This window comes from Amblyomma maculatum, chromosome 2, assembly GCF_055883805.1.
Source record: "Amblyomma maculatum isolate TAMU_Amacu chromosome 2, ASM5588380v1, whole genome shotgun sequence".
Classification (NCBI taxonomy): Eukaryota; Metazoa; Arthropoda; class Arachnida; order Ixodida; family Ixodidae; genus Amblyomma; species Amblyomma maculatum.
Genome location: NC_139345.1, coordinates 1,570,104 through 1,597,079, shown reverse-complemented (window position 1 = coordinate 1,597,079; position 26,976 = coordinate 1,570,104). Strand labels below are relative to the sequence as shown.

Sequence of the window (26,976 nt, the reverse complement as noted above, 5' to 3'; positions counted from 1 at the left end):
CGCCAGCAGCGACGGCGGCGCAGCACCACTCCGCCCAGACCGGCTCCGAGAATCGCGGTGAACGGCTGGGGCCGTCGTCCGACGTATCTGACGTCACTCTTTTCCGAGCCTTTCCGGAAGGAAGAAATCCATCGCGTGCCATCGGAAGCGGTACCCTTGGCAAGGTGCTGCCCCCGGGCGCCTTCGGTAGAGCCCCAAAGGTCTTCCCTCGATCAGGCCGTAGATTTGGGACCTGCCCCGCTAGGAGGGCCAGGCGGCCCGTGAGAGTTTAGGGACAGGTGCGGGGGCGGTCGGTTGTTGTCCCCGCATTCCGGGGCCGGGTTCAAGGCCCGGGCCCCGCTCCTTCCCCACATCCTCGCCGGGACTGCCAGGACTCGGGCCGTCCCGGAGAGCGGCCGCGCCGGCGGCCAATGGGCGGCCCCGGCCCCTCACCCGCGCCTCGCGGGGGAAAGGAGGGCGCTCATAAGAGCGCCGGCGGATGCACGCAGGCGCAAAACAAAGCCATGCGCCGCCGGGAACTAGTCGCCGTCGATGCGTGCCGGCTCCTGTCCACGATGCCACTGCTGCCATTCTTCCTTCTCGTGGCGTCGTTGCCCCTGTTCGCCGGTGCCGCCTCGGACTCCAGCGACATGGCCATGGTGAGTGGCCTTGAGGCCCCGTTGCTTCGACCGGAGAGAAAGGGACCAAGGACGCTCGTTCGAACCACTGCCACCGACTTCGTGTCTGCCAAGTTGTTGCCCCATCCCCAGATTGCCGCTGCACGGCCGACGTCTGGGCCCCGACAGAAACAGCCCAACGGCGCAGCCTCTGAGCCCGGCACCGAGGTTTTCGCGGAGACCTGTGTGCCCGTCGCTGTGTTGTTTCTGCCGGGACAGCCGAGACGACAGGTCTTGCCTCGGCCGCCTGCCCTTGGCCTTCCTTTGAGTGCCCCCATTATCGAGCAACGCTCACTGTGGAAGGCGCTCTGCATCTTCGCCGCGTTGCCCGGGGTGCTTCACTGTGTCTCAACTCTGCTTCAAGCTCTTTCTGACGCAGCTAAAGTGCAGATGGCGAGACAGGTATTGTCGTACGGCCCGATCCACGTCTTCTTTACTTGCCCACGGTTGCTTTCGCAAGGAACTGTGGTAGCAGATTGGTGTTTTATTCGTTCGCATAGAGTACATTTACTCCTCTACTGACAAGGCCTACCTCTTCGATGGCAAAATCCAATTCAACAAGGTTCTAGTGATTATCTTTCAAGCCGTAAACAAAGGTCGTACCATGTCTTCAGAGAAGTGCAAGCGAAGCGCATTTTTCGTTCTCCTCTACGACACCGCGTTTTCCGCTAGAGGGGAGAGCTGCGACCACAATAGCTTCGAAGAAAGGCGCCCTTCAACGCTCGCGCGTGCAACGCCTCAATTTTCCCCTTCCGACCGTCACGGTCGAGCACGATAAATGTTCGCGCCACTCGCCGCCTCCGTGCCGTGGCTCAGCCTCGCTTGACGAGCCGCCAAAGCGAGACCCTCGCGGCAGCGGTTTCTCGACGGTGTTTGTCAACACTAGCAAATGCTCATCCGAGGTGTTTTTTTTTTTTTTTTTTTTTTTTTTTTTTTGCGCGGCAGAGCTGCCCCGCGCGCTCTCGGCACGCTCTCCCGGCGCCGGCAGACACTCGCGCATTCCTGGCCATCTCGAAGGGCGAGGGTGCAGCAACCTCTGACTGACGTGCTCCAGCGAAAGTGACGAGTGTACGGCGAGCTAGGGCGTCCGGGCTATGCTACGAGGCGTAATTTATTCGGGCGGCGGACGACCGCAGATGACGGGCGGCTTGCCTTTGCCGGGGAGTCGCCCTGTTTACCTGGTCGCTGGTGGCGGGTTCAAGGCCGCCCCCCCCCCCCCCCCCTTTTTATTTTTCCCGAGGAGAACTCCCCGTACCTCATGTTTCTTGTTTGTCGCTTCGGACACGCTTACTTCGGCATGGGTGGAAAATGGCCGAAGAAGCGCCACTAGGAGGGCATTTTTCCGACGAAACTAACCGCGGGCCATCAGTTAATTTTCCTCCGTATTTCTTTTGATCCTCAACCTGCCTATGCGTTCGCCGTGGTGGACAAAGGTACATTTCCTCTCACCGACCTGGTTTGTGTCTGCATTAACTCTACCTGTGCGCACAGCAGCGACCCATTTGGTGTACCTTTTTCAGCAGCTCGCGCTGTGCCGCGTCGCTTGACACAACAAAAATGCCTACCTGGGTCTCCCTCCAATGATGTGCGATGGTCTCCCAACTTGTCCTCCCTTCTGACCATCTGGAAAAGTGAAGCAGAGATTACGTCTCCCCCGTAAAAAGCAAGCGGAATAGGGGGGGGGGAGTAATTTAAGCATGTGAGGAGGCTGCGTATCGTCATGTATTCTGCGGCACCAGCGCCTGACAGCTCTCGAATGCTATGTGCCGTGGCTTGTGAACACAGACTGGACTTGCACTTGAAGTCAGTGGAATGATTGTATGCAGAGCCGTTCCCGGTCTTGGGCCACTGAAATAGCACGCTGTAAAGATTGGTTTGGTTTATGTGGTTTAACGTCCCAAAGCGACTGATGCTATAAGACACGGCGTAGTTGAGGGCTCCAGAATAATTTGGACCACCTGGGATTCTCTAACGTGTACTAACATCGCGCAACACGTGGGCGACTTGCCATTCGCCACCATCAAAAAGCGGCCCGGATTCGGCACCTCATCCAATTGGGTACAGCAGTCGAGCGCCATAATCACTGCGCCACCGCGGCGTGGCTTAAACGCTGTAAGATATAAGACATTTTTGCCTTCTGTACATTTTCACAGATTTCCGCACCGCTGCCAATTTTTTCTACTCGTGCCAGGCACAAATTTGATTGATGTAACCGTTCCGCTAAATTTGCGCCTAAATCTGTTCACTTCACAGCCGCAGCTTCGTGCATCGCTTGGCCTTCATAAGCACACAAATACGACAACCAGCCACTTAATCTCAGCTTGAATTTCGGAGCTTGGAGATGCGTCTTGACTGAGTCAGAGAGAAGAGTGCGCCACGTGCTAGAGAACGGCTCTTTAATCAGCTACACGTTGAAGATACGGCAGCTGTCTCTGCTCTCGCCCCGCAAAGCGATTCGGCCAACCGTCCATCATCATGGACTAGACATCGCTAAGACATCTGCTTCCTTGGAGAGTTGCCGACATTTTTGTTCATTTGTCTTCCGCGTGCCTTGTGCGTCTCTTCCGCCGCACGCACCTATAACCGTGCATGCAACTGAGTAGAGCCTGGCGTGCAGGGCTGCAGTGACGTCAGTGCGGTTCGAGTAAGCGAACAGCCGACGATGGTCATTAGTGGACAAAGCCGTTCCAGTCGAAGCTCTCGTGTCCCGTGTGCGCCTCGTGTATTCCCCACACCCTGGACGACGGCCAAATGGGCGTCCCAGGTGATTCACGGGGCCAGGAGGAGACCGACTCCATTTTCCTTAACAAATAAGAGCCTAGTTGAGCACATGGGCAGCGTTTTGGACGGGCGAGCAAGATAGGTTGGAAAACATACTCTGCAAATCATACACGAGTTCCTTGTGTTATTTATTTATTTATTTATTTTTTTCATTTATCTTTTCGAAGATCTCGGTGGCCGGAGAATATAGTGTTTAGTGACTCCATAACGGGCCTGTTTGGCCCTGACGCTCGGGCCAGGTAAGTTCGAGGACGCTTACACACTGTTTAGCTTTCAAGAAGACAAGAACGTAATGGCTTTTTCTTTATTTTTCATCTACTTCTTTATACATATGCCAACAGCCGCCTTTGTGATTTTTTTACGTCAAGCTCTTCATTTAAGCGTTTTTTTTTTTTAAGCTTATGTTCAAGGTCAAATCTGAATACAACCTAGTGAGCATTATTACAAATGTCGGGATATCGAGTAGCATTTCCTTGGCTTCTCCTGGTTCGAGTTAATGCAAACTCCTATCTCGAATGCGGAGCCACGCCTTCCTCGTGTGAATTCCGCGCTCCGCTCGGTACTCAGAATCACGTCAACTGTTTTCCTCTGCCAGTTCCTGCTTTCTGTACCATTCTCTCTCTCTCTCTCTCTTTTTTTTTTTTTTTCGGCTTGAATATGTCACCCAAGAGTGGTGCCGGCATGTGTACGGGGCGTTCGATACAGTGCACCTGCTCCCCCACTTTGTTCTCCGGAGCATGCTTGTTTTTCCGAGAGGAGCGGCATTAAAAGCGGAAAGAGAGCGTTTTCGGGGGCGGCCCTGAAACGGCGCTCGTGCGAGACCCGCGTCCTCGGGCCTCGTGTTAGCTCAGCCGGCGTCCAAAGTCCTTCGCTCGCACGGCGCCATCGGGGCGTGCTGCCGTTCTCCCGCTGTATACAGTATGCCCCTGGGCTTCCGCAAGGTTTCCAATCGTACGACAATTTGCGCGCTACTTCTCGCAACGTACCAAAGGGACAGCAGGAGCCTTGAACGGGGAAACGTTTCAGCAATGTGGCACATGTGGGCTACTCAGCGAAGACCGCCGAAGCGCACGTAGCACTGGTCTTCACTGCAAGAGCAATCATTACGCACGCGATGTTTATCTCGGACAGCATTGAAGGGTAGACGTTACGTCACAGTTGCGCACACCGTTCGCGTGTGGTCTCAGGGATACTCTTCGGCTTTCCAGTGCTGCATTCTTGCACGCAAAAAGGTGGGACAGGAAGCAGTATCCTTCCGGGAAGCGCGGTTTGTCACTTGCAATCCGACACGCCTCGAGTCCATTCATCAAGTGATTCGGCAGCTGAAAATAGCCTAATCAGTTATTGATATACACTTCCTGCATGAAATTTCACTGCGAGCTGCTAATGTATATATATATATATATATATATATATATATATATATATATATATATATATATATATATTTTAATCTCAAGAATGAGATGCGCTTCGGAGACGGGCTCTGAATAAGACTCATCCTAAAAATCGCTTTTGTTGACAGCAATTAGTGAAGTAGCAGTACAGGGGCGTTTTCGCCGTATTTCACCTGGAAGGGCGTCAAACCCGCGGCCCTTTTCTCATCAGAGGAAGGTTCCAGTGCGTCCCCGTAAACATGGAATGTATCGATTTAGAAGGCCACTTGCACGGTTCATGTCAGTAGATTCAACGAATTTCCGGACGTGTGTCATTAGGCCACGTGGATAATAGCAAAGCTATTGTGCAATTTGTTGTTGTCACTCTCGTATGACGTGCCTGTCACAGCGGACTTGTGCAATGGAGTTAGCGAATGTGCACATATTGCGTAACCGATACGAGTCGGCGAGAAGTCACATTGCGAATGGGGGCAGAGTCATTCAGTGGTTTCCAAGAATCAGATGCATGCAGTTTTTTTTTTTTTTCTTTTCCCGCGTGCCGCTGCATTATTCTATCCATGCGTGAATCAATAGGGTCTCTCCACACCACGTGTCCCCCCCCCCCCCCCCCCTCTCAATTCAGAGACAGAAAAAAAAAAGAAAAGACTCATCTAAAGCACGCAACACGAGGCAGCCGTGTTTCTGAGAAACCACAGGGGAGACAGTTTTGCTCAGGTGTTTGCCGCTGTTTTGGCGGCCAAAGGCTATCACGCGCGCGCGACACTAACGGCGCGACGCAAGACGTGAAGCGCAACTTTGCGGCCGTGTCGCCGGTGAGTCATTTTTCCAAACGTGCGCCTGCTCGAAGACTGATGTGAAATCGCTGCTGTCGCCGCCAGCCGTCACTCCACCTCCTCGACTCGCCCCTCCCCACTCCGCCCACCTATCTAGGCCTGTTTAACTCGCTCTGCCTTTCGTACGCGAGGTAATACGAACGGCATACGCCGAAAACACCGCAGACCACTGACAGTACTCATTGTTCCCTGGCGAGAGTTCGCGAGTTGCATGCAGTGTTGTCGAGCCAAAGGGTGCTGCAGTCAGCGGCACAAATCCGCACTTTTCACACCGGCGCGAGCAATACGAAACGGAACGAGTAGTTCGCTCTCGGGAATCAATTGTATTTTTTAATCCGGCATAAAGCTCCCCGTCAATATCCATAATCAATTAATGACGACGGGAAACTACGAGCACCTCACTCATAGTTTGGGAGAAGTTGAGTGTGCGCTGAGGATGTGTTCTCTCACATACCGCGTTCATATAGAGGTTTGAGACTGGTCAATGCCCGTACGCTGGACAATTGGCAGATCGGCGAGCGATCCCTAATCGTCCTACAAAGTGCGGAACGCTGCTTGAATTCGGTCCCTGGTTGGTTACCCTCCACAACGATGTTCGCTTTTATTTCGGCGAAGTGTGACACCCCGCACGTGTCTCGCTCACACAGCGTCAAGACGGCTCGTCTACGATGATTTTGTCGTGCACGATTGCACGCGCTACCTGCGAGTCGACCCGCATGTTCGCTTAGAAGGGAATCCTTTCGGTGAAATCTGGAGAATAGCGTCGACATTGACAGCCAGTATCCCGATATGAAAGAGCGATTAATATAGCGTCAGAGCCGGGATGTGATAAGGCACGGTGGGACAAGGGTTTCGTCAAAATATCTGAGCTGCGTTTCGCAAGCCGTCGCCCTTGCGATTCCGCCGTCGCCCGGTGGCACCCGCAGAGCCATCGGGACATCTAACGCGACTGGCAAGGGCGGTCAAGGACAGATGAGCTCAGATCGCACGGTGCCAAGAAAATGGCCCCCGATAAATGAACCTCTCCCTTGCTGCCAAAAAGATAGTCAAGAAAAGGAAAACGTATAAACCCGCAACAGCACAGCAAAATCTTCGTCGAAATTTCTTTCCTCGTTTTTAAATTATTTCTTTTTACGTCTCCCGTCCAGATAAAGGTCATTACGTTTTGTTTTTGTTTTTATTGAAACATAACCTGTCATCTCCGTTTGATGTTTGACTCGAAGCTCTCCGCTCCAAGCAGGTTATGCTTGTAAGTACTAGCGCGATATGTGGACCGAACACGGGCGTGACTGGAATGAGATCGTTGCTGAAGATCGTCAGCGCTGCCCGCCTCACCGGGCTATCATGCGTCAACCTGGCAGGGCGTACGGAGTGACAAAAGAGGAGCCAAACGATGTCGTAGAGTCGGGAGGCTGTGCAGGATTTAGTGGGACAGAGCCTGGTAGTGCCAATACTGGCCTGTGTAGCATTGAATGCGCTAACCCTCCGTTAACCAATCGTTAAAAAATTTTCTTCACTTAAAGGCTCTCCAGTGTAGGCACACATGAATCCCGCGCAGGTGTAGTCCGTAATTCGAGAAGGCGAGGCCTGCAAAGTTCTCTTGTAGAAGGCTACCTAACACTTTATTTCGTTTATGTGTCGTTCTAACATGGGAATCAATGCGCTTTTACTGCAGCGATGTTGATTTTGCGAGTTAACACTACAGAATATGACGGTGTAACATATGTGGCATTTAAAATGATTGGAAATACCAGAAGGCTGCTCACTACTCTCATTTGGTCTTCTTGTTATGACAGTTTCCAGGGCAGCGAATTTTGTTGTTTAAGCCGACATTTGCCGCGCTGTCGAACGAACTCGGAAAGCGGTGGTCGTCAGTCACCTAACCAACCGTCTCCCGCTTCTCTCCCCTCAAGCAGAACTACCTGGAGAAGTTCGGCTACATCGCGCCCACCAAGAACGGCACAGCGGCTCTGCGTTCCCAGGAGGCCCTCGTTGATGCTGTAAAGGAATTCCAGCGCTTCGCCGGGCTCCGGGTTACCGGTGAGTTGCGATCGCCACGGCACGTTTCCTTTAAAACATCCTCGTGCACTGTTCCCGTCCATAGCGTTAACGCTGTCGCCAACTAACCCGTAATACACAATCTGCGATGAGCTCGCGGTCACATAGAAGCAAAGTCCATTCGTTCGGCCGTCTCCCATGTACGTGCTCTGAGCCTTACTATATGTATTTCCTGCCTAGCAACACAGCAAGGGCTGTGCAAACGGACTCGAGAGCTTAAAAAAAATAATAATAATCAGAAAGCGCTCGCGCACTCAGCATGTACTCTCCTTTCGCAGCGCAGTAAAGCTCTATCAATGCGCCCATTTGTGCCACAGTCAGAGAGAAAAAAATTCCCTCCAGTAATGCGCACACAAAAACACGGCCCGCAATAAAATTATAAAAGCTACTAGTAGGTATACTGCTTTATAATTTTTCTCTCATCAAATTCCTTCGCCCCATTGTGTTCCACCAGAAACCAACGCCGTTGATTCTTGACTATTCGTTTCATTTAAAAGTTTGACTCAATCCTCGTCAGACATGCCAAGACCAGTGACACAACACGGCACTCGAAGGAAAAAGTTGGGTGCTTTTCCTGTCATAAATGCGCGTGCACATCCCTCAGATGCGGAACTGTGGCTCATACGTGGCCGCTAGGGAGAGGTACATCTTGCGCGTGGTTGCACAATGCCTCTGACACCGAGTTGTCACTCGCTGTTCATTTCGAGGATCGCCACGTCGCCGAACAGGAAACGCGCTGCCACCGCGCGGCACCTTCGCGGCGGCGGAGTCACGCCGCATGTCCTTCCCTCGCACGAGCGCCGTCCTTGGACGGACGGACAGAGTTCCTGTGCTACCTCTTCCCGCCAGCGTTCACCAGTTCGCGCAGACGTGTGTGAAAATCGGCGCGTCTATGCAGTTAATCGCTGTACCGCCCGAAATAAATGCTGCAAAGATAAAGAGCTGGTGCATGGCGGTCAGCCGCTTGAGGTGGCTTTGTGGGGCGACAAGATAGGACATGCACCACGCGTGAGGATGTCCGCAAATGCGAATCCACTGCAGCGAGTGACAACGTGCGTGCTGCTAAGCTCCCTCACTTTACCTGCCGCCACACGTACGCCTCCGGCACATCGCCTTCAGAAAGCGATGAGATTACGAACAGCTGCAGCTACTGCCTTGACTTGCGAGTGGGCCAAGCACTTGTCACAGTAGATATCCTACCAAGCCGGGAGAATGCCACGCGATTTGAGGCAAGGCACGCAAAAGGGGTCAGCGGCCAACAACGACTCTGGGATATCTATTTCTCATGAAAGAACCGGTATTTCATTTCATTTATTTCATCCTTAAGGGCCCGAGGGCATTATATAAGGAGGTGCTACAGTTGGGGTAAATACAATCTCGATGAAGACAGGCACAATTAACACAAACACTACAAATTGTAAAAGGCAAGAAAAATAAAATAAATAAAGAGCATGCTCGCCATTCCAGCCTCGCGCGCACAGCGCCTTGCTCAGGAGACGAAAGATGAACTGGGAACATTGCGCAGACGTGCCGAGTGTATGCTCGCATTCCTATGGGCGCTCGAATTCTTATAAATCGGTTTACTATAGTGGGAGAATTGAAGAAACGAAGGCGGGAACGGCCTCAGTGCTGCCGGACGAGCGTGCGTCAATGCGGCCGTTTCTTTTTGCCCGATCTTTCTGGAGAATTCTCTCGGAATACTGAAGGAGCTGAACGCATTGGCATGCATGCCACGGGGCAGGGTCGGCAGACAGCCACCGGTACGGCTGCCCGCGACGTTCAAGAACGCGCTTCATGCGGCGACAACAACAGTGGCGGTGGATTTTCCGTGGCTCATTTCCATTACGACTATTCGCAGCGTGACAGAACTGTTATCGAACGTCACACTGCGTTCCTGTGCGTTTACTCGAAACTCTGGAACGAAGGGGGTGATCCCATTTCGTCGTTCCTTGGAACGTATGAGTCAGAGATATAATAGTGTCACACAAAATCCGTAAGCTCCAAACAGGGCTTAATCAGAGGGGTGGGAATCAATGTAATCTCAATTAGTGACATTTCTGTGATGGCGACTGACGTGTCTCGTGGCCTCGTCGCGCCGTAACGAAATGGCCAGTTGAAGATCCTTGCTGAGATTATAGAGGAAGATTTCTTTCTTTCTTTTTCTGTAGTGATGAACATTCAGTATTATCATCGCCTTGTGAGCGAGCGTGCGACGCTTTCCTAGAGCTGCAATCTCCATAATGATAATAATCGAGCCGCTCATAATGACAAGACAAACTCTTCGCATGCACAATGAGGAGGCTGTGCGGTGGAAAAGACGTTTCGGAATTACTGCGTCCGTTTCGAAAGACATCCTGTCCCGAATCAAACGCGTTAGAGAGGAAAACCGTCTCTTAATGGAAAACCCGTATTTAGATACCCTTGGTAGCCAGAAGTCGTACGATAGGCCTCGTCGTGGCGAATGTTTATCAGCAGCATAGGGCGCACGCTAAAAGTGAGTCGGTAACTTGTTCATTCAGCTGCATCGAAATTCGCAGTCCGCACCGAGGCTTTTCTTGGCGTCGGGCTGCCTTCCTCTCGCGGGCCGCCCGGTGGCCCGAGGGCTGTTTCGCCGCAGAAAGCGATGGTGCGATTGTGAACCGCTATGACGTCATGTGGGCACTCGGGCGCGCTCTTTCCCGGACCGGAGGCACGGTACCGTGGAGGAAGGCCGCGGTGACGTCTCGCTGTCGGCGCCAGCGGCTACTTGTTTGTCCAGTGGCCTCGAGTACGCCTGCGTGGCCTCAACCAGCTGAGAGGAGCTCATCAGTTATAGGTGCTCAACTTCTCGTAGGGCGCTTCTTAAGCTCGGGAGACACCAGCTTCTCGAGCGTTTTCCCAGCTCTAGTCACGAGATAGGTGGAGAAATGTTCTAGCCGCACGCTCGAAACGTACTTTTGACGAAGCCGTTTTGCTTTGTCAAGGCACATGACATTTTATTTTGACTATTTGTCAGAAGCGACTACTTGGCAGGCTCGGTGAGTGTGGAAACTGTGTCGGGTATATAAAAAAAAAATTGAAATGAAACAGTGACGGAGTCTCAGGCACACGCACGCACACTGTCTAGGCTGTGGCATCGGATGGCCACGCGGTGCCTTCGCCGCACCGATGTCCAGAGCGATGGGAAATACGCGCGCCCCTGTGGCTTCCCCCTCGGAAAAGCCTGCTGCAGCGCCACGGAAAATTGGCCCCGGTCACTCGACGCCGGTGCACTCAGTTTAGAATTGTGGCGAGTGGAAAAGAAAGCGGAGAGAACGCAGAAGAGAAGCAATGGCGGGCTCGGGTGTTTTTTCTATCCTATAGCTCCAAGCGCGCAGCGTGATAAACATCGACTTGCAGACCCGTGAGCCGATGTGTTTAGCTTAAAGCACTGGTTCTACTGGTTCTGTAAGAAGCTGTCCACAAGGACAGAGGGGAAGCACAGACAAGTGACTCTTGGTTTAATAGAAAGCGTCCACAAAAAAACGAAAAGCATAGAGCAGGAAAAATTTGGTACGTAACGGTTACTTCGTATTCAGATTAAGTTAGTTAAGTTAGAAGCTATTGGGCTGCAACAAATAGGAAAACGCATTCCAAGAAGAGAAAAAAAAAATGTCCCTCTCTTTGCACTCGGTTTTTGCATTTTAGTAGCACGCTGTCTCAAAGTCAACAGAACGGCAGTTTTATTTACTTTTGTTTTTCATTGCCATAATAATAGCGCCACGACGGCTGTTCGTACGCCGAATACAGTGGTAGAAGAGCTCCAATCAAAACCAATTCGTTTCGAAACAGACTTCTAGCAACATTAGAGCCAACTTTTCTCAAACGTATATAGTGACTGGCAGAGATAACAGAATAAAGATGGGCTGTCCGCGAAAGGACGAATAAGGTGCAGTACGTAAATAGCGTATCGGGTTTGAGTAAAACCCACCAATCAGTGCGGCCATGCATATTCATGCGGTGGTCGGCAGAACACCGTGCCTTTTCAGATATAAATACACAGCAAAGCTCGCTTCGCAACTAAGAGCCTGCGCGTGCGTAAAACTGCCTTAATTCTGACGACGGGGCCATTTACGCTCAGGGTGCCGGGGAGAGTAAATACACACTCTTAGCAACAAAAGCTGGAGCGCCTTTCCGGTAGCCTTGGACCGCCGCTCCGTTCGAGCGAAGAGCGAAAGCTGGCGCAGTTTATACGAAGAACAAAAATGGGTACCGAGACAAAAAAAAGTGTGAAACATTTCCACCCGCGTTGCCTAACAACAAGTAAAGAAGAAACGGAGCTTTAACTAGTGCAGAAACGCAGCTGTCCTTTTCTATCGAACTAACAGAAACGAAGGTTCAAGATGACGTAAAAAAAAAAAAAAAAAAAGAAAGCACGAACGTATACATTCATTCGGGGAACTGGTGTAGATGGGTAGATTTTGTGGAACTGGCGTGAGCGCTCCGTGTAATGGCGTTCAATGGACAGGTGTAATATTGCGACATTGAACGTGTCAGCAATGACTGGTTTCTGAAGAAGAAAAAAAAATTAACAAAAAAGAAAAAACAAAAAACGTCGCATGTTTGTGTCTAGGAGGAAGACCGCCGCACATTACAATGGCGGATGACACGCAGCTCCTTCCTTCTTTCTCTGCCGCTCTGTCTCCCGGCTTGTGGTGCCGAGAAAGACTCATAAAATGTTACTGAGGGATATTATTGATAAAGATGAGAAAATTTGCGCAATGGGACGATCACGTTGCGTATAACGCAGTACTGGTACAAATACGCTGTTAATAGTTCTTTGTCTTTGGAAGCAATTAACGAGAGTTCAAGGCATGCAGCTTCTCACAGTGCAGAACTGGAAGGGCGCATGGTAGTCCGGCGAAGCCCCCCCCTCCCTTTTTTTTTTCTTTTTTAATGAAGCGTCATTGACATTGACAACGAAAACACGTCGTCGTGTTCACGCGCTGCGTAACGAGACAGGTGCCTGGCAGGTGAGCCTGACGGATATGACAGAAAAGTGACTCCCTTCAGCCTCTTTACCGTTTTGATGGCTGGCCAACAAGGCTTCGGGCACTGATTCATTCCCCGGCAAGGCACGAACGGAGGCCGCCTCGAGCGCCGTGTGGGAAGATAGCACACAGGCCGTGTGCGGAACAACGTCGATGAGTCAAGGAGGGTCCGGAAGCAGCTCCGTAATGTCACAGCGCCGCTGACCTTGCTCCAGTGGCGCATGAGTCAGGAGCGGTGGCACGGCACGTCGTGTATCTTAACCAGTCTCGGGTCGTACCGTATGCGGCTCGTATGTGTTGTCGTCACCGAAGCGACTGGGGCGTACGTAGGAAGAGCGCAACGCGCGCGTATTCCGATGAGGTAACGCACGCCGAGCAGCTCTGAATAGGTTTCTGCAGCTATAGACTAGGATTAGGCTGCGCTAACCTTTCCCGAACCACTACGCTGCACATAGCCACTCGACATGCTGCGCCGGAGTGCAGGAGCTTTCAGCCAGGAATGCCGGGAAGTTTAACTTCGAGTTCATATTCTGCGACGTCCGCTCATTCTATAGTCTCAGTTATGATAGTCGATGCAACAACGTTTCAAAACTTAGCAGAGCAAGATCAGAAAAAAAAAAGTGTCTATTCACATCTCGATTCGTTGTCATTGTTTCAGTCGCAGCTTTTGGTGCGTCTTCACAAATAGGCAAGACGTACATACATGCGCACTTATCTGGAAACCAAGCATTTGTTTAGCTGTCTGGATGTGGTTCTGCCGCTGATCCATTCCAAAGGATGATATATAGCTAAGGCTACGGAAATGTTGTATATACACTCGTCTCTCTAACGAGCATCCCTGCCCTTTCTCCGCGTGTGCTGCAGGGCGCGTGGACAACGAGACGGCGGCCACGATGCAGCTGCCGCGCTGCGGCGTCCGAGACAAAGTGGGTTTCGGCCTGGACGCCCGCCGCAGGAGAAGGCGCTACGCTCTGCAAGGTTCCAAGTGGGCCAGTAACGAGCTCTCTTACCGCATCAGCAAGTATCCGCGCCGTGTAAAGGACAGGGTGGCCGTCGACAAGGAGATCGCCCGGGCATTCAAGGTACGCCCACGCTTCCGTTGTTGTTGATGATGATGGCGATGGCATGTGTAGCCATTGAATTTTTGCGCTCACAGCTACGCCAGCCGCAACACGGAACCAGCGGTATACCGCTGTGTCTTAAGTAGTGACCTCGCAGACTTTGCATTGAGTCCCCGAGCAAATCCCATTGCTGCTGTTACACTTGCAGATGTGGTCTGATGTGTCCCCGCTGACCTTCACGCACAAGAAGACAGGCCCGGTGAACATCGATATCCAGTTCGTGCGTGGGGAGCATGGAGACGGCGACCCATTCAACGGACCAGGAGGTACATTGGCACACGCCTTCTTCCCGCGCTACGGCGGCGACGCGCACTTTGACGACGAGGAGAAGTGGACCATCGATGAGTACAACGGTGAGTACCATGACCGAGCTGTGCGGTCACAAGTCCAAGCACGCCTAGTTAGGCTTTTGTAAACTTGTTAGCTGACCTTCGAGAGAGAGACCACATGTTCAGCGGCATTCACTCAACTGGCTTTTAGACCGTAGCTCTACTCTTCGCACTGCAAGAGCCAATGTCATTCACTTGCGCGCTTGACCTTGAGCCGTCCTAGTGCTCGTGCCCACGCCACTCCCCATTTCTTCATCTTCATCATCCGTAGCACTACCCGTGGCTACCGAGCGATCGTCCCACTCGGATAACTATTATAAGTTTAAGCGAGATAAACCTTCGAAATTGTTTCTGTGAGCTGTTATGTTTTTGTTGTTGTCCCTTTGGGAAGGGAGTGGGCGTAAGCATCTCATGAATGCTTATGGTCCATTTGTGCTAAATACAGCGATCTTACCAAATTACTTCAACTCTGATTTATCCTATTGTGATGGCATCAAAGCAAAGCTGCAGGTTCATTAACAGGGAGCGAGTATATAAAACAGAAACCTACTTCGTTCAAAGTATTCATTTAGCACAACGAAGCTCGGTAAGTGAGAGTCCCATACTACGCAGGCTTATGTATGCACCTCTGGCAGCTTCTTACAAAGGCGAAGCTATAGGTCGTTGAGTTTTCCATCCTAACCACGCATCGATGTGTTCTCTTCCTCCGCTGCTTTCTCCGGTAAGCGACACTGTAATCAACAAAAAAGAAACGGTATGCACTATTATAAGAAGCATATCCGCCTGATATGCTTCAGCGGCATTACAGTAATCACTACCACGGGGAAGCCCCTAATTAAGTTGCCAGGCGAGGCCATCAGAGTGCTGTGTAACAGGAGGTAGTGTTCGGGGGGTCGCCGGGGCAGAAAGGTGTTTGGGAAGCTCTGTGAGGGGTTCTAACAAGTTTCAACCTTGTACTTGCTGTTGTTTTTCCTTCTGGTGGCTAAATCCTCCTGTGGTGATGTTTGTACGTGCATTTTCGCTGCCGGCAATACTCGATGCTCCACTGTGATAAATGTGCACGGGTGATGGTGTACAGTTAGTTAGGAAACCGGTCAACAATGCAGTCACGTAATGCGTGGAAAACTCGGCACTCAGCGATAAGCATCTTACTTTTATCATCTTACTACTTTGTTTCATGAACGATGCGCAAGCCCATTGAGGCGCCCTTCCAAGAAGCCATGCAGTGTCCTCTGGCAGACCGCTCCTCGGGGTTGTGCTTGGGCGGCCGCAGCAGCGCTTACGCGGAACAAAGTGATTAGGGGAAAACCCATCGGCCTCGCTAATGACTACTTCGTCGCCAGGGAAGCCATGCGGCTCCCATCGCGTTGCTTCTCTGAATGGCGCGGAAACAGGCATGGGGGCCAGGAGTTTGCTCGATTCGAATCTTTCCCAGAATAATTTTTCTCGCGCAAGCGTGCATCAGTGAGCACCGGTCACTATAAAGAAAAAAAAAAAACGGCGTGCACTTTTTTTTTTTTTAGAAGAATTCGTTAAAGGGCGAAATCTCTCTCTCTCTTTCGTGCAATGTGCAGGGCCACCTTCATCATATATTACTGTGCAAGTGAACTAGAGGGTGAACCTTTCTTCAGTGAGGTGAACCTGCTCATATAATATAATGGCGTTACATATGACTATACCAACAATGGCGAGTTCCGCAACAGCACGTTGCTGCGTGACGAAAATTCGTAACTGCGGTTTCGCACTCGGAAGAAATCTGTAGCGAGAAGTTTCCTGTAGCGGTTAGCATTGCCTTTAGATTAAATAAATACCTCTGCCGTAGCACTGGTTGGCTCATTGACTTTCAACGCTATGTGCGCTGCAGGAGCAGTATACTTATAGTAGCCACGCAAAGCGGATATGATAGCGCCATTCGGCTGTTCTTCAAAGGCACGCTCGCGTTACCTGTCCAAAGCAGTGCGCAGGAGCGACGACAGCATGTGTTTTATTTAACTACTGCAGGCGTGAACCTTTTCCAAGTGGCGGCGCACGAGTTCGGCCACTCGCTGGGTCTGTCCCACTCGGACGTGCGGCGGTCCTTGATGGCACCATTCTACCGGGGCTTCGAGCCCGGGTTCCAGCTGGACCGGGACGACATCGACGGCATCCAGGCGCTCTACGGTAAGGTCCAGCCTCGCCAAGACCCCAGGTGGCAGCCGAGGCCAGCGTGGCCGCCCTACGATGCCGACCGCCGCCGCCGCTTGCCGCAGCCCTGGACCCCGCCGCAGCGCAGACGCCATTGGCCGCCCTACTGGCCGCCGCGTAGGAGAGCCCGCTTACTGCGCCCCCCGCTCACCCCACTGCTGCCTCCCATGCATGGCGCCGTCGTGATGGTGGTCACTAACACACCGCGCTACTACTAATAAAGCAACACCCGCATGGCTTTGCCCGTCGTACATCCTCGTCGAGCTGTGTGCGCTTCTGCCTGGCTGGAACACGCCACCCGATGGCTGCTTCCTAACAGCCCTGTCTGTCTACCTGCCTGTTCCAGCCGCAGCAGTCCGCTTCCAAGGAGCGGCTGAGCTAAGAGCGAGAGAGCCACGATATCCACTGCGCTGCGGTGTTACCTCGATAGAGGCAACGGTGCGCGAAGAAGGGCCAGTAAGTCGCTGACGCAGCTTCCGCTTCACGTTTATTTGCTTATTTTTTAGCGACCTCGCAGGTGCTTTTTCGCTTGCAAGCTACAACATCTGCAACGTCCGCGCGGCTTGCTAGCCAAGCCGAGTAACCGGTGCTTTCATCCGTCTCAGCGATATGTGAAGCTCCCTTCGAAAGGCTACAAGGGGCAAATTTTGCCCGCACGACTTAGCGTACTGCGACGTCTTTTTGCTAAAGTTTACATGTAATGTGCTGCCACCATACAACAAGAGAGAAAAACCTAGATTAATTGTTCGATGCAAGCAGTTACTAAAAGAGTTAGGCTGAGATTTCTCACAATCGTGAACGCATGAATATCGCTGAATCTCTAGAATTACCAAACAAACGCTGCGTAGAGATGCCTTGAGGTTCTTGGCAGTCAGATCTAAGTCTCCATTGTGACTAGGTGCAGGTGATCAGAGCGGTCCTCTACGTTATGGATCACTCTAAAAAAAAAAAAAATCTCGTTCTGTTTTTTATTGTGCATGAGAACAAAAAAAAAGCGATGAAATTGACACTGCACCTTGGCATGGCCCGACAAGCGGACGAGAGTTTGTGGACTGTGTATGCGGCGAATGCTGTGGCACTAAAGCACACACGCACATTGCCTGCTGTGGGCGTGGGCAGGGCACGTTTAACCCGAAGACATTTTCTGTCCCCAGGTGCCGTGCACAGGACAACCAAGACGCCCAGCAAGGGAAGCCGCAAGCCCGCTCAGCCTGGTCCTGACCTCTGCCAGGACGCCGCCATCGACGCTGCCACTAGGACGGAAGACGGCAGCTCCTACGTGTTCAAAGGTAAGCGTCTCGATATATTATGCACAAGTCAGTAGCGCTGATGTCTGATTTAAGAAGACTAAGGTAATGTTCAACAGCCTCGGGAAGGAGTTTACATTAGGTAGCGAAATACTGGAAGTAGTCTACTTAGGACAGGTAGTAACCGCAGATCCGGACCATGAAAAGGAAATAACAAGAAGAACAAGATTGGGATGGAGCGCATTTGGCAAGCACTCGCAGATTATGACTAGCAGCTTACCGGTATCGCTAAAGAGGAAAGTATATAGCAGTTGCATCTTACCTGTACTCACCTATGGGGCTGAAACGTGGAGGCTATATCCAAGAGAGTTCTACTTAAGTTGACGACAACCCAGAGGGCTATGGAACGAAAAATGGTAGGGGTAACATTAAGAGATAGAAAGCGTGCAGAGTGGGTCAGAGAAATAACTCAAGTTACCGACATTCTAGTGGAAATTAAGAAGAATAAATGGACATGGGCAGGACATGTAGTGCGAAGAGAGTATAACCGATGGTCGTTGAGGGTAACAAACTGGATTCCAAGGGAAGGAAAGCGTAGCAGGGGGCGGCAGAGAGTTAGGTGGGCGGATGAGATTAAGACGTTCGCAGGGGTCAAGTGGATGCAGCTAGCACAGAACCGGGTTAAGTGGAGAAATATGGGAGAGGCCTTCGCCCTGCAGTGGGTATAATCAGGCTGATGATGATGATGATGATTCAACGGGCACTCCCATCTCTCATAATTCCCTAATTATCCAAAGAGCGGCTGAGAGCCATCCCTTCAATGAAATAAAGGCTTCATTCAACACCGCTCAATGATTTGGTTGGCTCATGCAGCAGAGGGATTGCAACACTGTCACTTCCCTTTCGGAACCCTGGAGTAGGGTCTCGGGATATGATAGTCGTTGTACCATTTAATTAGCCATACTTCCAAGCAGACTGCGACAAAAGACTGAATAGATTAACAACACTTCAACGGGAAAGACATTTCTTCGCTCGAAGATAATATTTGAGGAGGATATACACGGAACTAATGAATGTAAATGCAACGTAGGCGATGGAAGCTACCAGGATATAGGTGGTGTCACTGTGTTCACTGAAGGTGTCCGGTTTTCAGCAAAGGGGTACCTCGGTAAGGATCAGATTGTGAGGACGTAGGTTGTTCGGGCTGTGAGAATGTTGAAACGGAATGCGTGCAACAGAAAGGGCCGTCATAATGGTAAAGTCATACTGACGTATGCGATTTCGCTACACAGCACAGAGGCTGGGACAGGCAATGTTGGAGCGAGCCATCACGTCTGCTTTCCTAGATGCTGTCATCCGCCTCCGTTGGTGCGACCCTCAAACGACTGAATTACTGTATCATATTTTGAAGTATACAAACGCTAGCGTATCCCTTAAATATACCGGCTCCCTCGAAACACGTACCGCCTAAGCGAAATATCGGTACACCTAACTACATTTCATCTTGCTAAGAGTGCGTTAATGGTCTTTCATGTAGAAAATTTCTAACAACATATTTTGTATCCTTTTTTTTCTTCACCTTGTTTCCTAAAAGAATAGCAACATTCTTGAAGCTTCTCTGCATTCTCCGAGAAAATACATTTCAATGCCTTTCGACGAAATGCCGATGAAAAGTTTGCTCGTACGGCAAAACAAGCGCTGCCAGGGTCAAGCGATGTTAGCGATTTGCCGAGTTCGCGTTCGTGGGCGATAGCATCAGTTTGCATCTCCAATCCTTTCACGTGCGGAAAATCCCCGCGAGGCAGGCAAATAGGAAAACAAAGTCGAACGACGCCCCGCCGCTGAAAAGCCGAAGGCTGAAAGTGGCTTGACGTACCGCGGATTTGCGCGGGTGTGTGTGTGTGTGTGTGGGGGGGGGGGGGGGGGGGGGGGGGGGGGGGGGCAGCGAAACGTCTACTGTTCGGAAGTTTAGGGCATCGCATATGCGACCTGCGTGCGATGAATGTAATTCTAAGTAAAGTTAAAACAAAATGCGCCCCCGACAGAATGACAAAAGCAGCGTCACCTTCTTTAACACGAAGCAGCTGTGTTCGCGCTGGCGTCCCGACCGCCTTCAGCATCGATTAACCAGTCGATCGACCTTGGCGTCTTCGGCCTGGAACGCAGCGATGTCTCGAGTTTTCCTCGTGCTAGCGCTCTTTTTTTTTTTTTTTTTTTTTTGCTTCTGCCAAGCACCACAGAAGGAGAAAGTACGAAGACACGGGCACTGAAAGGAGGAAGGAAAAAAGAATAATATAAAAGTGAAAATCAAGAATGAGAAGAAAAAAGAAGTGATTCGCGGGCGGCAGCAAGCCTTCACGGCTCAGGGCCCTCCGATAATGGTGGCACATACTACGGCGCGTGCATCGCAAGACGTCGTCGGTTCGGACCGGCCGATGGCATCCGCTGCTGTCTGCGGAAAAGGCGACGCATCCGCGAGCGCGTGTGTCGTTGCCGGTGGAGGAAGACGTGCGCTCGCATGAGCGACTTGGGCAACAGGCTGCCGTTGCGTAATGAGAAAGAGAAGAAGAAAACCTCCCACTTCTAAACCACGAAGACGACGTCGTGAGGCGCGCCGCCATGCAAGCGCTTTGGTGACTCTTAGGAGACAGCCGTGAGCCTAATTATAGCCGGTGTTTATAAATTCGGGGCAAGGAAAGAAGTATGGACGCGCGAAAACAAAACGTGACGCGATGGCGCTGAAGTTCGAGCGGCTTTTCCTAACGTTGCACCAATCGACGATGCTTAAGAAGGTCGACTGGGAAAGTACAGGCATATGCGGCTTTTGCCGTTGCGTCTAACTGGACTGTTAGCGACTCGGACAAGTTGCGCTTTGAACAGTGTAAACGTGCTTTTTTTTATGTGTGAGCGAAATCGTCAAATATTATTGCAGTACATAACCGTGTTGTGCAGATGCAGGCCTGTGTGAAGCTGCATACAAACCTTTTATGAACGAAGCTGTCATTCTATCACAAGCTGCTTGATAGTGCGCAGTTTCGACGAACCATGAATATATATGGCAAAAAAAAAAAATCAGCGTTCTCGGAACAGAACTAAACACGTGAATTTGAATTTTTCGATGAAATCTTGGTCATATTAGCAGCAGTAAATCAACTATGATTAGACAATGAGACAAGGTACACATACAAGAAGTGCATTGGTGGTAAAAAAGACAAAGAATGGCGATCAATATAGTGAAAAGTCGCCGCAAACCCCCCAAGTTTGCGACCCTGAGCTCTACAAGAAAAGAAAAAAGGCTCGCATTCTCAAGCAACCAACCTAACAGTGACGGCTGAAGCATGTAGAATCATTGTGTTCGTAGTGAAACATGAGTCATTTAGCAGAGCGGATACGTACTAGTGCAGATGTATATTGCTTTACCGGACGCCTCTTCATCATCATCATCATCATCATCATCATCAGCCTGATTATACCCACTGCAGGGCGAAGGCCTCTCCCATATCTCTCCACTTAACCCGGTTCTGTGCTAGCTGCATCCACTTGACCCCTGCGAACTTCTTAATCTCATCCGCCCACCTAACTTTCTGCCGCCCCCTGACCTCGGACGCCTCTTACACCAGCGCAGTTGTCACAACTATGTTAGTGCGCGCAGGAGGATACGTTTACCCACGCTGTGCTCTATTATGTGCACCCCTTACAAAAATGGGTTTTGAAACTCCATTGTCGGACTATTGACCATCTTTTGAATCTACTGAATTTCGATAGACATTCAACCCCAGTTGAGTATAGTCTTCACGGGGCCAACAAAATGTTTATTGTGTTCTACCCAACATAATTTCTCTCGCCTTTTTTCTATATGCTTTCTGTTGTCATTTTTCAACCTTCACGGAGAAATTAGCGTATACTGTTCATGCTGACCCATGTTTTTAAGTGGTTTTAGGCGCCAATGATAAGAACGTGTGATTTCGTTATGCTTCTTTGATCTCACTTGTAATTAACGATGGGCCGGATTCTGCACCGTAATAAAAGAACAGCATGCAACTGCGCGCACTTTCATGTTTTATAAAAGTGCATGGGCAGTTTTTAACATTAACTGCGCACACTTAGCTCATGCTTCGCAACAAAGCAGCGAAAATATGCAGCGCATTATGTCAAAACAGAAATTAAATTTGCACTTCTTGCGTTTACCATTATAAATTTACTATTGACGCGGTTGTTTGCTTTTGGTGAACGTGTTTTTCAATGTGACCTCGGAATGCATAACGAAGAGGGGATAAGGGGTGTCCGAAGATCATGTCGTGAACCATCCGGCTAGTATACTTTATACGTCATCCAGATGTCACCATATGACTTAACATAAACAGTATTTACCGGAGTCTTTCAGCTGTGACTAAATTATGCCACCGTATCGTCACGGGCTTGAAATTAACTAGCCCTGCTGCGACAGCTTGAAGACTTGCTAGGCGCATAACCTGTCACCAAATAAAGTGTTCATCTCTCTCTCTATGAAATGTCTCGCTATGTCAGCTGAAATGTTTTCAACTGTCTGTCCAGGTGACTACTACTGGAAGATTGAGACTGATGGCGTGGCCGATGGTTACCCGAGGAGGATATCAGACGACTGGGGTGGTCTTCCTGGTCACATTGATGCTGCGCTTACATGGTCCGACGGAAAGACATTTTTCTTCAAAGTAAGCACATGCTTGACAACCATCACAGCTATGTCGAGACATACAACCCTTGCTTTGCGCAGCACGGGTCGAGTGCTCCGATTTAACCGTACATCAGAAGCGTTATAAATATAGACACTCGGTCCTACATTCAATAAGAACAGTACCCGTGCTTTATGCCTCGAAGTGACCGCGATAATTAGCGTTGTGTCAATGCCGAAAGGCAAATCATACTTATTTCACCTCTCCTTCATTATACTTGGTCTTCTGATAGCAATTGCAGTTGGGAACAACCGCTGTGCATTTACTGTTATGAAAATTTACAAAGTTCAGTCAGTCCAACGCGCGGTCACTAATCGTACACTCATTCTTTGAGTCAAGCCAGTGCACATCTCTTTACTACCTCCTATCATTCAGTCAAATTTCTGACTGCAGCTCCATAGGCTTGACAAGCCTTTTTTTCGGAGAAAATGATCGCACACTCTTGATTTTACACTGCACCCTAACGCTCTCTACAAGAGGCTATGCTTGTGCCGCATAATTCCAGGAACGGACCCAGTATACGGCGCAACGTTGAAGTCGAGATGAGATATTGACAGGGCATGTGATTCTTGCCCGTATTCAGTTAGGTTCACTCCATTGTAGCATATTGCGGCCCTGCCGGCGACCATCCGAGCGGGGAGTTTCTCGGGACATATGCTGGCGCAAACAACACTGCGCACAATATTGCTATCACAGCGCTATCCGTTGCATTGATCCCGACACAAACTCATTCGCAGGGAGGCAACTACTGGCGCTTCCGCAACAAGCAGGTGAGCAAGGGCTACCCACAGAAGATCAGCGTCGGCTTCCAGGGCATTCCGGACAACGTGGACGCTGCTCTCGTCTGGAGCGGTAACGGAAAGACGTACTTCTTCAAGGGCTCGCAATACTGGCGCTACGACAGCCGCAACGAGGTGCCTGTCAGTGACCGCTACCCGCAGCCCATCAGTAACTGGAACGGCATTCCTTCGCACATTGACGCCGCATTCCAGTGGCAGAATGGATACTCGTACTTCTTCAAAGGGCCCAACTACTACCGCTTCAACGACAAGGACTTTGGCGTAAGTGCACGCTGAGACGATAACTAACGACTTTCTTTTATGTCTCGCAAGTGTAAAAGTCGCTAATGATAAATCTCCCGATAGAAAAACAGTACATGGACCTTCTAAAGTTATTAGGTCACTCGTTATTCGACCAGAACAATCGCCAACGTTCCTGACTCTCCATGGTGGCATATGACACTGGATAGACTGTCCCGTCACTTAATTGCCCCTTAATCACGGGCAGTGCGGGTTATGCTACCCCTCAAACGTCGCTTGCGATTGTCCTTGTGTTTGTCCCAAGTTGTACACAGCTTCCTCACTACTTTCAGCGCAGTTGTGCTTCGTAAGTATAATTAAATAGGTTATAGGAAAGGAAAGGCGCGGTATCTGTCACACTTCTCCGTGGATACCCTAACTACGCCGTAAGGGAAGGGGGAAAGTGCGACTGAAAGAGGAGTCTTGGCAGAGGGCTCCGGAATAATTTAGACCACCTGCGGATCTCTGCACCCACATCGCACAGCACACGGAAGTCTCTTTGTTTCGCCTTCATAGCAACGCGGCCGCCGCGGTCGGATTCGCCCCCGGGTCCTTCTGATCAGTAGCCTAGCTGGCAGCATAATAACTGTGCCACCAGGGCGGGTGCACAGAGCTTCCGTTCATCGATTTCGCCACGTCTTAGGAAGACAGGCCTGCCAACTTGGGCAGCACTTCTGAGATGGGAGTCGACCTCACCGGCTACTTCTAGGCCGTGCAGACGCGTTCGTGCAGCTTGGCTAAAATAGGGGCTTATATATATATATATATATATATATATATATATATATATATATATGTAGTCTTTTACACGATGTTGCAGACTGCAGGCTAATGAGTACGTCTGCAACCTGAAATCGAAGTGCTGGAATACCTAATCGCATTTGGCTAACCACGCTAAATCGGCCGTCATGCTTAGTTCCATTATGCGCATGACGATAGCCGAACAACTGATGTATCTACGCCATACGAGCAGTTAACTCTTAATTTATTCAGCTGCACAAATTCTCCACGAGTTTGTATGAGCAGGCGGTGTTCTTGATACCCATGCTGTTACTTTTCGTGGCAGGTGGACAAGGGCGACCCGGCGTACCCACGCGCCACGTCGGTCTGGTGGTTCGACTGCAAGGCAATGTCCAGCGCCATGGCTCAGCAGCAAGTCTCCTCACGACGCCACCCCGAGAGCGCCACAGTTCACGTTCTCGACCGCACCGAGGCACCGATGGCCGCCAGGGTTCCTGTGCGCCCGCAGGGACTGCAGAGGGACGCCGCGCCCGAGGCCCCCGAGCTGGGACCCGTCGGGCACGCCGAGGCTCCGCCTCCCACCACGGTCGCTGCCGGCGCCAGCTCGTCCCTGCTCACGTCCAGCGCATCGGCACTCGTGCTTCTCACCGTGCCCCTCTTCAGGCCGCTGGTGTGATGCCCGAGCTCGTACAGGACGCCATCCGCGTTTTGAGGACGGCTTGCGACGAAGTAGTCGTGGTTGCCACGCCTAGCTACCAACCGCACCATAAGCTCGGCGAAGAAGCCGTGTTCACAGGGGCATTTATGACGTTTACGTGTCACGACGTCCAAGAGCTTTTGGAAAGCTGCAATGTCATGCAGAACTGTTCTGTGACCATTCACTCGAGTCATTCAGCCACATGGTTGCTACGACTGTAGAGTTGTTAGAGTGGCTTCCGAGAAAGCTCGTTTTTGAAACAGCGCACAAATGGAGATTTGCCAGTGAGCAGCAGTGGCATTGACAACTTGGTGTGCGCTCTTCCGATGAAGTTAGACACCCAGCTAGTTTCTTCCTGGTTCACTGAAGCAAGCATCAGGCTATTCCCAGCGGTGCGTCTCGACCGGTGTTTTTGTTATTTAACGTTCACCCCTCTGCATTATTAACGAGTCCTGCGGGGACGACGGCGCATGTATCACTTCGACATCGTCCTCCTTTCTTGAAGGGAACATGCCTCAGCTCATCGCCTCCAAGTGCCTCGACGACATTTCGTGGTCCAACTCTCTTTTGGATGACACAGAGACACTCCCATCGTTTCCACTCGTGGACAGTTTCGTAGTGACAGATCGCGCGCGTGTGTGGAGAGCCTCCTGACTGTGTCGGGAGGAGGTTGTGAATCCGCGGCTCCTTCCAAGAAGAAACCGGACAGCAAAGAGTCATGTTTCTTTATCGCTTTGTTTTTCTTGGTGAGTGGCTAGTTTGTCAAGGACCGAAGCAATTGGTGGTGTATGCCGAGTGTTCGCGAAATGAGGCTCTTTTAAACATCTACGACTCGTTCCATGCGCTGCGTTAAACAACAACGCATACACGCGCCGCTGCTTCCCCCTCCCCCTCCTTTTTTTTTATATAGTGTAGCGAATCGTCGATGTCACCAGTCGGCAACGCTCAGCAACTGTCCATTTCAATGTAGCTTACACTATGTAGTGCAGATGAACAGCGGCGGTAGTCACTTTCACAAACCGCAAACTCGACAATGCAGGCAGCCCCGCCGGGGTGGTGCAGTGGTAAGACGCCCGACTACTGTGCCGGAGTTCCCGGGTTCGAACCCGACCACGGCGGCTGCGTTTCGATGGAGGCGAAACGAAGAGGCGTCGTGTGCTGTGCGATGTCAGCGCACGTTAAAGATCCCCAGGTGGTCGAAATTAATCCGTAGCCCTCCACTACGGCTCCCCTTTCTCTCTATCCACTTTCATTCCCACCTTCCTCCCTTCCCTTACGGAGCGGTTCGGGTGTCCACAGAGCAAGTGTGACAGTTACTGCGCCTTTCCCTTCCTGTGAACCAATTTAACTTAACTTAACAATGCAGGCAACGGGTCACCTTTTCCACGTGCCAAGCTTAGGCTACAAAAATGCACTCAAGTTTTTACTTCATTTTCGAGAGCGCATGGAATGATTCTGAGAAGTAGAGGCATTCACGCGAGAGCCTTGCTGCCGCACGTAAGCCTGAGTGAATTGTGTGACAAGCGCGTGCAGCGTGATAGTGCCAGGCAGCGAGCACCGGCCATGGTGTGCCGCCGTCATTCACCAAAGACTGACCAAGAGGGGGCGCAGGCCGCCCCCCCTCTGGCGCCCCCTACCCTCAACCCCCGTCCGGCTGGCCCGGGCTCCGCCCAGAGGCGGCCGGACCCCAAGGGCCATTTCCTTACCCCTCCACTCATCTACTGGGCGTTTCGCCGCCGAGGAGCAGGGCCCATGGGCGGTATACGCAATATCGGTGGTCCGCGGAAACTTCTCGCCGCCAAAACGCTTACTTCTCCCGCGGCGCTGGTTTGTCGGCGCCAAAGGAGTCGGTTGTTTGCTCATTAAAGTCGTTTGCCATTGTACCGTGCCGCATCATTGTTTTATTTTTTCTAGTCGAACAGGAACATCAACACCGCCCTTGTCACTGGGTCAGTTGCATTTGTTCCTCTATACTGACACACATGCATGCGGGGAGTCAAGAGTCTTAAAACGCGATAATTGCACGCCTAGTCGAAGTTAGTTAAATTTGCATCTTAACACATGGCTACAGCCCCGCCAATCGACACGAAAAAGCGCTCGATGAACAACTGCAGCACGCAGCCGAAGCCACA

At 51.1% G+C, this 26,976-nt stretch overlaps 1 protein-coding gene across 2 annotated transcripts; it reads left to right on the top strand.

The window, feature by feature from the left end:
* The first annotated feature begins 395 nt into the window (after positions 1-395).
* On the top strand, positions 396-26,727 carry Mmp1 (Matrix metalloproteinase 1). 2 transcript variants are annotated; one of them, XM_084593049.1, is made up of 9 exons: positions 396-638; positions 7,584-7,707; positions 13,599-13,816; positions 14,004-14,208; positions 16,186-16,344; positions 17,523-17,657; positions 22,170-22,306; positions 23,065-23,388; positions 24,473-26,727. In XM_084593049.1, exons 1-9 carry the CDS (start codon positions 411-413, stop codon positions 24,821-24,823), a joined length of 1,881 nt encoding a protein of 626 aa, XP_084449175.1. In that variant the 5' UTR covers positions 396-410; the 3' UTR covers positions 24,824-26,727. The 2 variants fall into 2 exon arrangements, with proteins under 2 accessions (XP_084449175.1, XP_084449174.1); XM_084593048.1 differs by having other exon boundaries at positions 7,581-7,707.
* The last annotated feature ends 249 nt before the right edge of the window (positions 26,728-26,976 follow it).